Source organism: Odocoileus virginianus, chromosome 22, assembly GCF_023699985.2.
Source record: "Odocoileus virginianus isolate 20LAN1187 ecotype Illinois chromosome 22, Ovbor_1.2, whole genome shotgun sequence".
Taxonomy (NCBI): Eukaryota; Metazoa; Chordata; class Mammalia; order Artiodactyla; family Cervidae; genus Odocoileus; species Odocoileus virginianus.
Window position 1 is genome coordinate 16,217,511 of NC_069695.1, and position 13,213 is coordinate 16,230,723.

The following is a 13,213-nucleotide window of genomic DNA, read 5'->3' on the forward strand; positions in this document are numbered from 1 at the left end:
GTGACCCCGTGGGGTGTAGCCTGCCAGGCTCCTCTGTCCATGGGATGTCCCAGGCAAGAATACTGGGGTGGGTTGCTATTTCCTCCTCCAGGGGATCTTCCCAACCCAGGAATCAAACCCGAGTGTCCCGCATTGGCCTGCGGATGCTTTACCACTAAGCCACCTGGGCGAGCAAAGCAACCTATTACTTCTTTTTGCTCCCCTCTGCTGCAGCAGGGGCCCCAGTAAAGCCTGGCCTGAATTTCTTGTCTGGCCTCTGATTGATTTCTATTGATTAAGGAGGCCGAGAACCCTACTATCCCCATCACTCTTTCCACCATCCCCTTGAGCCAGAGCATCCTTCAGTCACATTACAACGGGCTGTTAACAGGGCCCTTGCTGAAATCTCTTCAATGGCATCCCCAGTTCTCTTACTTTAAAAGCCAGACTCACAGAGACTTGGCCTGCAAGGACCCTGAGAGCCAGCTTAGCCTCCTCCTTGGCCTCCTGGGGACTGTCCCGCCCCCGCCCCAGGCACAGGGCTACCATGGTGCTTCTCCAGTCCAGCCTCTGCCTGCCCCACAGCAAGAGCTCTTCCCAGTCTTGCACTGCCAAGGACATCTCAGCTCAAGTGTCCTCATCTTGGTAGCCCTTCCCACCCCAACCCGTCCTAAAATAGGGGCCCTGAGATTCTCTTGGAGCACCTGTTGTTTTTTTTCTCTCTTCGTAACACTTCTTTGTGTGTTTATTTGTGAAATTCCTAAAGACGTGTCTATTTGATTCTCTGCTACACACACGAAATCTAGAACTGTGCTCAGGCGCAGTAAACATTTGTGCACTCTAGAAATATTTGTTGAACAAAATGATAAATTATTTAAAAGTACACTGCTTTAAGATTGTCTGTGCCAATACTGATGAGGAGGTTATTCTGAGAAACCCCATTTTTAGAGGAAAAGAAAAAAACAGACCAAAAAACCTCTGGGTCTTCCTTGTCTTATTCTTTTTTTCCCTCTCTTCTCTGGATGCCTGTGAACCCTCCCTGAGACACCTGGGGAGGGTCTGCACAGAAGGTGTCAGATCCCACTATTCCTTAGCCTAGTTAGCTATGTGAATTTGCACCAATTTAATGGGCAGGGCGAGGACTACAGGTCTGCCTCTGGGCTATTTTTAAAAGCTCTAATGGAAGATAAGCCAGAGCTCAAACCAGGATAAATCTCAGCTCCACAGCCTGGAAAAGAAGCCAAGAGCTGTGCCCTGGCTGGTCCAGGCAGTGTGGGTCCCTTTCAACGTACTCTCAGACTCTGAAGCTGGATATCAACTTACCAGAATACGGCTAGACTATTTAGACCATCAGAAGCTTGCACGTCATGTTTCAGGGTTGGTGAAACACAGACGCTTGCTAATTTCACTTGCTAATGGTTTCTTTTCATACTCGAGTGGTCCTCAGGTTCAGTAAACAAGGACGCTTTCACTCCTGGTGGCTTCACAGTGGCCCCGTATCCCCACTGCCCAGGCTAAGATTTCTGCAGGACCGAGCTCTGTTTCTTCATCAACCCAGGCTTCCAAGAGTCACTTGGCTCTGAGTGAGAACTCAGACAACCCCAGGATCACTGTGGGTTCTAGAAAGCCTCTGTGCAACTGAGAAACCCTAAGAAGTGCACTCGCCGGGCCCTCGCGCCCCGGCCACTTACCCGGTGGACACCCAGTGGCCCTCGATGGCAGGTGGCATCTGCACGGTGATCCTGGCTCCATTGTGGAGGTGTTTGAGCATGTGATGACACTGGGATTCCTTGAAGGCCCGCCAGGCGCTTTTCTCCAAGGACCTGGGATGGGTCCTGCTGTCCGGATGAAGGAGAGCAGAGCCCTCTCCCAGCCCTGAAACAGAAACGCGGAAGCGCGTGTCAGTGGAGCCCGAGAGACCTGAGGCTGGCGGAGGAACTTCCCCGAGGCAGGGACATCCCCCAGGTGGGAAACGCCGGGTCGATGGCTGTTCCTGCTCTCCTGGAATTCACACGCCTCAGTGGGAAAGGGTCTCAGGAGATCCTCGCCCAGCTGAGAAGATGGGATCCAGGAAGACAATGAACGTGACTTGCGTGAGGTCACTTGGTGAGTCCCTAGCAAAGCCAGAGCCCAAATCCAGTTTCCTGAACCAGCCAACAAGGCCATGCCTCTGGGAACAGCTGTGCAGGGCTGCAGGGGAGAGAAGCCTGTGCTTCAGGGCCACCGAGGCTGGAGACAGGGCTGGAAGGATGGCAGGAAGGGAGGTCGGGAAGGTGGACAGGCCAGTCACACACAGATGGCAGTGGCCTCAGCAAAAGGGTGAAAGGAACTGGCGGGAGAGGCCCATGGCGCTCAGGAGACACCCTGCCGTAGGGGCTCCCTTCTGCGCGCACTACCTCATGCATCTCGGGGTCATCAGTCTCCAAGTGCACACCCTCTAAAGGTGGTACCAGTCTTCCACTCGCCCTTCAAGGGGGCAGGGGTGACATTTCCCCCGTGATCTCTCAAAGCTGCCACCCAAAGTTGGTGACAAACATACGTTACAGGGTTTAAAATAAGACTGACTGCAAGACTGAACACCTGTAAATGTTTTCCAGGGTAGAGGGGACCTAGGCCGAAACACCTCTTTAGTACATGTAGACCAGGTTGGCCAAAATGTGCATACAAAAGTATTACCACCACGTGTTCAGGAAAAGGCAATGAAAACAGGCGGAGCTGTCTTTCTGAAAGCCTGCCATTCCTTCTGAGAGTCAATCCTGAAATAACTCATGATCTGATGGATCTTTATTGTGGACCCACTAGGTATTCAGCACTGTGTTAGTAAAAAAAAAAAAAAACAACTATTAGACAAACATACAACAATGAAAGATGGGTGTTAACAAAACTGATTGTGGTAATCGTTTCATAATAAATGTTAAATGCTACGTCACCACCAACTCTGTTCGGCCAAACCACGTGAGTCACACCTGATTTAGAGTGTGTGTATGTGTGTGTGCTCAGTTGTGTACGACTCTTTGCGACCCTACGGACTGTAGCCCACCAGGCTCCTCTGTCCATGGGATTCTCCAAAATACTGGAGTGGGTTGCCATGCCCTCCTCCAGGGGATCTTCCCGACCCAGGGATCAAACCCATGTCTCTTATGTCTCCTGCATCAGCAGGGGGGTTCTTTACCAGTAGTGCCACATGGTAATGTGGTAACGCTAAAACTCAGAAATCTGCATCAGGTGGTGTAGATATCAATGCTTAGGGCTGTTAAGTAAGGACCCCTTCCCCATGGCCTTCAACTCCATCCCAGTAAAGGCCTTTCTGCTGTAGTGATACTCCTGGGTGCTCCATTCCCAACCCTCCCCAGAGAGGAGAAGGAAACAGGCAGGACACAAGTCTGCTAACCTGGCTGTTTCTCTTTGCAAAGCCAGCCTGTTTTCAAAACACATGCACTCTGATCAGCCCCTCTGCCAGCCCCACAGTGAGGCCCGTTCAGTAGGTAGGCTGTGGCTCTGGGAAGGAGGAAAGTCTGGAAAAGTCAGGGGTGACCTGTTAGCAATCCTACATGGCCATCCACCCTCCCTGTGTCTTCTGGTGGGGTATCTAGCCTAATTCCAGGGTTTCAGTCCCCATTTGTCTGGCACCTGTGTGGACCTCTCTCAGCTGGCTTTGAACTTGAGGCTGGAGAGGGATGCCTCCACCAACCCCAAGAGTGGTGATCATCCTGACAATAGGAAGCACTTCCTGAGTCCCCTGGTGGGAGTGAAACCAAGCTATAATACAGTATAACTTGCCATCCGTTTAGTCAATTGTGCGAGCAATTGTTATGTGGCTTAAAAAAAAATAGACTTTAATTCAAGTCTTCAAGTCATGAGACACTGGGAACTGAGAAAGATTCTCTTTTAAATGTGACACTCAGCATTCAGTCAAGATGCCATGCTCTCAGATCAACCAAGCCAAGCTCTGTTCTAAAACTAATTTATATAAACCCCTTTACACCCTGCAAATGTGTTCCCATAAAGGTAAGGAAAGCTGGAAGGGAGTGGATATGGGTGAAATGCCGGAGCTGGGCTGCTTGGTTTTGTAACTGGATCAGCCACTTAATGGATTTCATCAAACCCAAGACTTCAGTGGTTGTTAAGATGCATCATTATTTTATTACCAGTGACAAAAAGCACTTGCATTTAAATAATAGCAGCAGTGCCCAGATACCCTCAGAGCACGGCCTCTGACTGCTTCATCGCTCCAGAGAGATCCGGCCTTCAGCTGCAATGCTTCACTAGGACAGTAACAGCTCTGATCTGCAACAAGCTACAACAAAGCTCAAACACAGCCTCATCTTTTTGTGGGCATCTTCCCTTCCACATAACTGATTGTTTCTCAGTGAGGAAACATGTAAGGGCAGTTACTTCCCACCCTCACTCTGAGATGAACACTCGCCCCACTGATGTCACAGGACACCCCCGGCTCTCTTACTGGTCTGCCTGATTTCCACCCTGGTTTTGTTCTCAGTGCTGAGTGGAATTTACAAGTGAATTCTAATACCTGGCTCAAACTTTCACTCTATTTTCAGGACCAAGCTATTGGCAACTATGCCACAGATGGAGAGTAACAGGAGCGCACAGAAAGGAAGTGAGCTGAGGACAGTACGGGCAGCTGGATCCAGGTTCACGCAGGTGAAGACACGTCCCCAACATGACTACCACCCACAGGCTCACGGTGACCGGAAGATGCACACCCACTGTAAAGACCTTGTTTATGAAAGGATATCAGTCCTACAACCGATGAAATACACAACGGCACCGTGACCACAAACCCATCACTCGGCCCCCACAGGCTCCTGTGTGCTCACCTGTAAAGAGGAAGGAACAGCGCTGCGGGGTCCTGGGGTCAGTCTCAGGACTCGCCAGGAGCATTTCCTTTAGCACATGGTTCACAGTTCTTATTAGATGTTAGTTGCTATTATTTTAGGGCTTCCCCAGTGGCTCAGTGGTAAAGAATCCACCTGCAATTCAGGAGCTGCAGGAAACGTGGGTTCGATCCCTGGGTCAGGAAGATCCCCTGAAGGAGGGCATGGTAACCTGCTCCCAGTATTCTTGCCTGGAGAATCCCAAGGATGCTGGTGGGCTGGAGTCCATGGGGTTGCCGAGAGTCAGACAAGGCTGAAACGACTTAGCATGCACGTATGCTTTTATTTTAAATGATGATCAGGCTCTTAGAGGCCCTGAGAAAGCCCTTCCTAACTAACAGAACGGCTACCATAACCGTACGAGGCCCCTGACCTGGTGAGCTCCGAGCTCTGCACAGACAGGGTGCCCAGAGGCCCGGGCTCCTGGCAGCTGACTCACTGTGACCCGGATGGAGAGGAGGGTGGGGGCCCGAGGCCGGTGACAAGCTCTACTCACCGTAACCAGTGCCCACGTGCTGCCACTCTGTGCAGCATAGGGGCTGGAAGCACAAAGAAGAATGAAGCTGAGTTTTTCCAACATGGAGACGCTCAAGGTCTCGCTGGGCTGGACGTCCAAGGACCAGTGTGGATGGTGACCGGGTCTGGGGAGGAGGTAGGTTCGGGGACAGGGGAAGAGAACGTGGTGCTCGGGACCTGCATGGTTGTGCAGGAGGCGGGGGCCACCCAGGGACGGAGCTCATGGGCAGCTTTTTAACCAGGGAAGAGAGAAATAAAATCCCCAAACTACCAATTGCACATCATTAGAGAGCAGGCAAAGGGCTTCTAGAGACAGATCTCCATCTTGCTGCTGCTCCTGGTGGACAATGGGCCACATCGGGGGCCAGGCGAGGTGTTGCCCAGGAGGCCCGCAGGACTGAGGCCTCGATAGACAACCCCTCCCTGGGACTCAGGGCTACTCACCAGGTGGGGATGAATCTTTAGGGTGGGAAATAGGACTGGAATTTGTTCTCTTTTTATCTTTTTCCTTCAAAGTACCCATCACCTTGATGGTTCTTAGGGAGCAAAACTGAAGGGGTCAAGTGGGAGCAGGCAGGAGAAGCTGTCTCTAATGGTCAGCTCTGGACGGGCGTCGCCAACACTCACCCAGCTCGCCTGGTGTAAGTCGTGGACACCAGCCCCTTGTGAAAATGAAGTGTTAGTCAGTTGTGTCCAACTCTGCGATCCCATGGACTGTAGCCTGCCAGGCTCCTCTGTCCCTGGGATTCTCCAGGCAAGAATACTGGAGTGTCGCAATGAAGAAACAGACATAGAGGACAGATTTATGGGGAGAGGGGTGGAGAGGGTGAGATGTATGAAGAGAGTAACATGGAAACTTACATTACCACTTGTAAAATAGGTAGCCAACAGGAATTTGCTGTATGTCTCAGGAAACTCAAACAGGGGCTCTGTATCAACCTAGAGGGGCGGAATGTGGTGGTAGATGGAGGGAGGTTCAAGAGAGAGGGGATATATGTATACCTATGGCTGATTCATGTTGCAGTTTGACAGAATACAACAAAATTCTGTAAAGCAATTATCCTTCAATTAAAAAAAAAAGGAACACAGGAGTGAGTAGCCATTTCCTTCTCCAGGAGATCTTCCCAACACAGGGATCAAACCCAGGTCTTCTGCGTTGCAGGTGGATTCTTTAGCGTCTGAGCCAGGCTCAGTCTAATATTCAATCAACAACTGGGAGTGAAATGGCCACATGAGGCACCTAGTTCAGCTGTAGAGGAGGCCATGTGGACCACTCCCCACTCCTTATACCCCAAGACTCCCTTCCCAGGATCAGCCATGGGGTACCCTACAAGACCAGTCTAAGGACCAACCCAGGGCCCCGTTTTCTCGCATCGTCAGGACTGTGCCAGCTCCAAATATGGGACTGAAACTAGCAACTCACTCACACCATCAGAAAGGCTCCAGAGGGCCAGGCATTCACTCTATAGGCACATCCTACAGTTGGGGAAGAAACCAGACCCCAGGATTTATGGAGGGGCTTATGAGGGGGAGCAGCTTCTGAGTTCAACCATGGGGGGGGGTTGTTCCTGGAGGAGCCGCTGTGTCCTGAAGACAGTGGACATGGTCCAGGCAGTTTACAGCCCACGCTCAACACAAGAAAGAAGGATGGAGAGGCCTCATGGAGGAGAGATCCCCAGGTGGCCAAGGACGGAGCCCTTTGTATGTCATCTTGAGCACGGAGTGGGCTGGAACACGGAAGAACCTAAAGCTTTTAAGCAAACTAACACAGGATAAGGATTCCATTTGGGAAAGACTACTTTTCCCTTTTTTGGAGGGATGAGCAGTAGGAGGATCAATTATGAAGCTTCTGCCATGGCTCAGTGTATCGTTTTTGCCTGAATACGTGAGAAAGATGAAAGAAGGGAATTGCTTTCAACAAGCAGTAAATCTTCTCTGTGGTTCTGGAGAGGCACGAACCATCTCTGGCATGTGGTAGGAAGAGGTCTCACCAAGAAGGTATTTAAAAATGAAAGTAGGGAGAGAAAGACAGAGACAGGAGAGCAGGAGTATTACTAACGCAGCACTAAGTCGAGAAACAAACTCTTGCAAAATACTTAAAGGTCCACTTTCACCCATCTTCAACAGCCTAAATCGACATCCAACTCCTAGGTGGCAACTGTGATAACAGTTCCTACCTGAGTGTACTTATTATTTATAATAGTAAATGTCTTATCATACATAATAACTTTAAAACCCTCCACTTGATTAGATTATCAGTATAATCAGAAGTGCATTGGCTAATCACCATATTTGCTGTACTGTGTGCTGTCCAATGGTAAGTCTCTTCAGCCATGTCCAACTATTTGCGACTTTATGGACTGCAGCTCACCAGGCTCCTTTGTCCATGGGATTCCCCAGACAAGAATACTGGGAGTGGGTTGCCATTCCCTCCTCCAGGGGATCTTCCCAACCCAGGATTCGAACCTGAGTCTCTTAAGTCTCCTGTATTAGCAGATGCTTTCCTTACCACTAGCACCACCTGGGAAACCCCATTACCATATTTGGTTGTTGACAATTCTGCCATTGAACACTGAGTGCAGTTGACATGACGGTCTTTCAGGTTCTTAAGGCGGTGCACAGTGATGTCACTGTTAGGAACAGCAGTGCCTGTGGGTGGTGCTCTGGATGCGGTGGTCATGGGAGAGTAGGTGACAGTCCTATTTAGGCCACGAGAAGGTCCCCTTCTCTGTGTTTCTCATATGAGTGAGGAAACACACATGTTTGAGTGCACACACAAATAACATCATGGTTTTGGTGAACTAAGGAGTCTAGATGTTTTGGTCAGTTGAGAAGACTAGCTCATCGGGTCTCACTCGTTAAGTTTTGTTGCAAATGACTACAAGGAAAAGAGCATCTCAAAGGTTAAACAGCACCAGCGTAGGTAGAAAGAGGCTGTTTCTAGGCTTCAAGGTGACTCTAGCCAAGTCATCAAACAGGTGCCTTTGTGCCCCAGTACAAATTAAAAATTAGAGGAACAGGAATGGTAACTACCATCTGCAAAACACTTGAAGATTCACTTGACTCACATATTATCTCATTTCTCAAATATCAGGCACATGAACAGAAAGGAGCAGAGGAAAACCAGTCTTCAAGGTCTCAAGGGTCCTAGGAAGAGCCAGGCCCTGATACAGCCACGCCCAGCCGGCCCAGCCAGTGGTGCTCTGATGAAGTGGCTATCAATGTGACTTCACTACAGAACAGTCTCTGACATCTGAGGTCTCAGGCCTGGGCCCAGATCAAATGGTTATGACAATGAGGAAGCTTCTTTCAAGTACAGAAGGGAGGAAAACATGGACCCTGGAAGGAGACTCTTCTTTTGCTGAAAACAAACAAATTCCTGAAGGCTCAGGGGACAACTTCATAGGCGACCTCTTGCAGAGAACTACATGAGTTCCTGGGGCTCTAGAGGGTGTGTTCACCCTCCAGAGTGAACACATGGGTTCACTCTGCATGGGTATGTGCGTGCATGTGTGTGTGCAAGAGCGACTCATTCCCACGGGCAAAATTACTCACAACAGAAATTCTAAATGACTCCAGAATGACCTTTACTTCTACCATGACTGACAGTCTACTGTTCAGACGGTGAAAACTCCCAGAGATAGCAAATAAAAGACCAGATTTCCCCAAACGAGAGGAGACACAGGATTAACCATTTACCCAGGGTTTTGTGCCCTAAGTTCAAGGCCCATGGGGCCAGGTGACTGTTTACATCCTCCTGGTTGCCAGGCTCTGCTCACAGTAAGCACCCCTGAACACTGGCTTCAACAAGGACAAATGCAGTATTTCTCCATCACCCACATTGATCCTTGAACCCACGCTGTTCTTGCAGAGTGAGCCAGGCCACCGACAGGACCAGACAGAAGGTGAAGGGCGGGTGGGGGTGGGGGACAGAGTAGTGACTCAGAGTCAACCTTCACCCCTCAGCAGGTGGCTGCAGGCCTACTGGGTGCAAGCTTGTATTATATGAGGCCAGCCCCATCACTGACACGTGAAGGGAAACATGGGGGAGAAATATGGTGTGTGGCCACATCCCCAAGTTCTCAGTAACATTTAAAAAATCTGAGTCCCCTCGATATACTCTGCAGCTTCTCACCTGCCCATCTAGACTGAGGACCCAACACTCCACACCACCGTCCACACAATAAAGTGAGAAATCAGTTGGGAAGGAAACACTTCCAGGCACGCTTGGACACTTGGGACTGAACTCACCTCTGACCTGGGTAGTCACTGCAAAGGTGCTTTAATGCTTTAAAAAAATAATATCAAAACAGCCAAGTAAGTATAACATCAAGACATGCACAAAGGTGGTTTCGGAGGGCAGCAGGTCTCTGAAAGACCCATCCCTGCTCACCATGCACCTTTGTGTCCTGGATGCAATGTGACCTGCATCCCTCCTGCACAAGAGCAAGGATGCCTCTCTGGATGGAGTTGTTGTGATGCAGACAGATCCATGGAGAGACGACGGGACAACAGGGGACATGCAAGTGATCACTCTACCAAGACATCGCCCGGCCCATGAAGGGGGCCCTCGAGACAGTGAGTGGGCCGTGAGGTCGGCAGGCTGCTCCACCGCCCACACAGCTGCCATGTTTTGGAACAAAAGCTGGAGTTCACTCCAGACGGGCACCTACACTCACCATGCTCTTGTTTTTATTTCCACATTTCTGGAGATCAAAGCTGAGAGCGTTGCTTTAAACTTTCTTATCTGAAGGCATTTTCCCTTTATGAGAAACACAATAAAGTCAAGATTTCAAAGTCCTGCTTTCATTTAACTTCAGATGAAAACGAGGTAATTCTCTAAGTCGTTTTCTTCTAAGGCCTCGGTGTCGGGCCAGATGCTGGGGTTGAACCACAGATGGCAGTTCTGCCCGCTGGGCCTGGAGCTGATGGCTGCCACCACAGCCTGCTCTTCACAGTCATGTGTGTGTGTGTGAAGTGTGTGTGACTATGTGTATGGAGTGTGTCTGTGTGTATGTTGTGTGCATGAGGTGTGTTGTGTGTGTATGTGTGGTGTGTGTGTGTGTGGTGTGTGTGTGTGTGTGCAAGATGTGTGTGTGTGGTGTTTTGGCATTGTGTGTGTGTGTGCGTGGGGTCTTCATGGTATGTATGTATGTGGTGTGTACATGGTGTGTGTGGTATGTATGTGTTTGTGTATACTGTGTGTATATGTGGTGTATGTATGGTATGAGTGTGAGCATGTCTGTGGCACATGTATATATGTGTATGATATATGTGTATGTGGTGTGTGTGTACATGGTATATGTATAGTATGTGTGTGTATGTGGTGTATGGTGTGTGTATACATGCTATGTATATGTGCATGGTGTGTTCATGGTGTGTGTATCTATATGTATGGTGTGTGAGTGTGTATATATGTTATAGTATGTGTATATCTGATGTGTGTGTGTATGTGTATGGTGTGTGTGTGTGGCGTGTGTATATGTGGTGTATGTATGGCATGTGTGCGTACATGTGCATGGTGTGTTCATGGTGTGTGTATCTATATGTATGGTGTGTGTGTGTGTGGCGTGTGTATATGTGGTATATGTATGGTGTGTGTGCATACATGTGTATGGTGTGTATATGTGGTGTGTGTGTGTGTGTGTTATGTGTGTATGTTATGGTGTGTGAGTATATATGTTACGGTGTGTGTGTATATGGTGCGTCTATGTGTGCGGTGTGTGAGTGTGTGGAGTGTGGGACTCCCAGAAGGGAGAAACACTGCAGCCAGGGCAGTGTGCCAACCTCCCGGCTCTGGGCTCTCCGTAAGCTCTCCCCTTCCCCAGGTGTTCTCAGGAATCTTCAGGAAGGGGCTGCCCCTTGGCCCAGCCTGGTCCCCAGCTGGCAGGGACACAGGCACCCGGAGGCCCTGGTAGACAGACCTGGTGACTGAATGGCTGAAGGAAGGAGGCTAGAAAACCCTTCGAGAACAGGAGACCCTCAGTCACTGCAGGGTGACTTCACATCCTTTCTCTGACCGAGCTTCCTCCGATTACACGACTTTCCAAAATAATTTTATTCCCAAAGTGAGAAGAACCAAACGGCCTGTGCACACAACGTCAGGACACAGCAGGCGTTCCTCCTGGGACGGTGGCAGACTGTCTCCTGAGCTTTTCCCCAGGATCACTTCCACCCCACACAGAGGCTCCTAAAGACACTCATGCCACATAAGCTTCCAGCAGATGCTCACAATCACCAACGTACCTTTTCACATTTCTAGTCCCAAGTGTTTTGCGCTTCCCTTCAGGCGATTCTACCAGGCTGTCATCAGTCTGCCCTTAATGAAGTGCATGTGCACAGCCCTGTCTCCCACTGGTGCTGAGCTCTCTACTCACTTAGGGAGAAAAAGAAGGAACACAGCTACAACGAGTCAGCTCAGCCACATGCTCGAGGCCGGTCAGCTTCTTCCACAAAAGAATATTTACCATCTGCCTACGACCCTTGCTCCCTGCTATGAGCAGCTGAGTCCTATTTCTTTTCAAGATTATATTTTATGACTAAGGGGGAAAAGGTACAGGAAAGGCAATGTTTTTTTGGTCACAAGAACTGCCTTCAATAAAAATCGTATTTCAAAGATTCTATTTTACCCTATTGCAATGTTTCCTTGCATTCTGTTGGTTAAGCAATCTTTTGGTAATCCACAGTTTAGGTTGTTGCGTTTTGGTTTTTTTTTTCAACTTTAAGAGACTACACTGGAGTGAAAGAGAATAGCTCAAAAGTGTCTTCCCATTTCAGAAAAGTCAATGAATGCTACAAAGTAAACGGTGTTGAGGAGAAGACCGTCTCCCCACTATCAGCTCCAAAACTTTATCCCAAACGTTTCGTTTCCATCAGCAGAAAGAATCAGCACTCGGGGCATATGATAGCACCACTTATTCTGAAATGCCTCATGTTAATCTGTGTTCTGGAGCCGGATGACTTTTGTGACTCTTCACTGAAGCAAAGAAAACAGCAACAAGGGACATCCCTCAGCTGCAGACCTTCACGACATTCAACCGGCTTTATTTGGACTAAGAAATGCAATTGTTCTCAGGAGGTGAAGGAGAGGAAAGTAAAACTGACATGCATGCTTTCTCATTGTCACATTTTGAACTTGGGTCTCTCACCACATTTACAGTTTTAAAAAAAAAGCTAAAATAAACAAAAGGCTCCTGTCTTGCCAGACCCTAATTTACTCACCAATAGGATCTAGGGGTAATTTATGACTTGCCTGAGTTGAAATAAAAGTAACCCCCAAACTGAACAAAGATCAGATGCCAAACACAATAGTTTCTCCAGCGTCTTCACCTGGAATCTTCCTGAAGATCTTGTGCACTCTGTAATCTTATTAATGAGACTTCTTTGTGGAACAAATAATCTATAAATGATGTCAGGAACTAAATTAATTAAAGTTGGCCCCAAGTACATGCATCACCATAGAAAATATGTTTTAATCTACTAATTGCTACCATATTAATAAGTAAACAAATGGCATCCTAAGGTTGTTTTTGCTGTTCAGTCACTCAGTCGTGTCCAGCTCTTTGTGACCCTATGGACTGCAGCACACCAGGCTTCCCTGTCCTCCACTATCTCCCAGGGTTTGCTCAAACTCATATCCATTGAGTCAGTGATGCTATCTAACCGTCTCATCCTCTGCCACCACCTTGTTCTCTTGCCCTCAATATTTCCCAGCATCAGGATCTTTTCCAATATCAGGAGAAAAACCATTAAGCCATTCTAAAAGAGTGCAGGCCATTTCCTTCAGACTGATGACTTCTCTTAAGATAAATGATCAAGCTCCA

General features: G+C 48.8%; 1 protein-coding gene across 2 annotated transcripts in view; it reads right to left on the reverse strand.

Moving 5' to 3' along the window:
* Nucleotides 1-13,213, reverse strand: part of APCDD1 (APC down-regulated 1) — a 32,993-nt gene that overhangs the window by 17,291 nt on the left and 2,489 nt on the right. Inside the window, exons 1-2 of one of the 2 annotated variants that reach the window (XM_070452643.1) lie at nucleotides 2,656-3,070; nucleotides 1,671-1,854 (exon numbers count right to left, since the gene is read on the reverse strand). In XM_070452643.1, the coding sequence (XP_070308744.1) occupies nucleotides 1,671-1,750 (80 nt within the window). In that variant the 5' untranslated portion in view covers nucleotides 1,751-1,854; nucleotides 2,656-3,070. Of the gene's footprint in view, nucleotides 1-1,670; nucleotides 1,855-2,655; nucleotides 3,071-13,213 lie in introns of those variants that run through there. The other variant, XM_020899604.2, reaches the window with a different exon arrangement.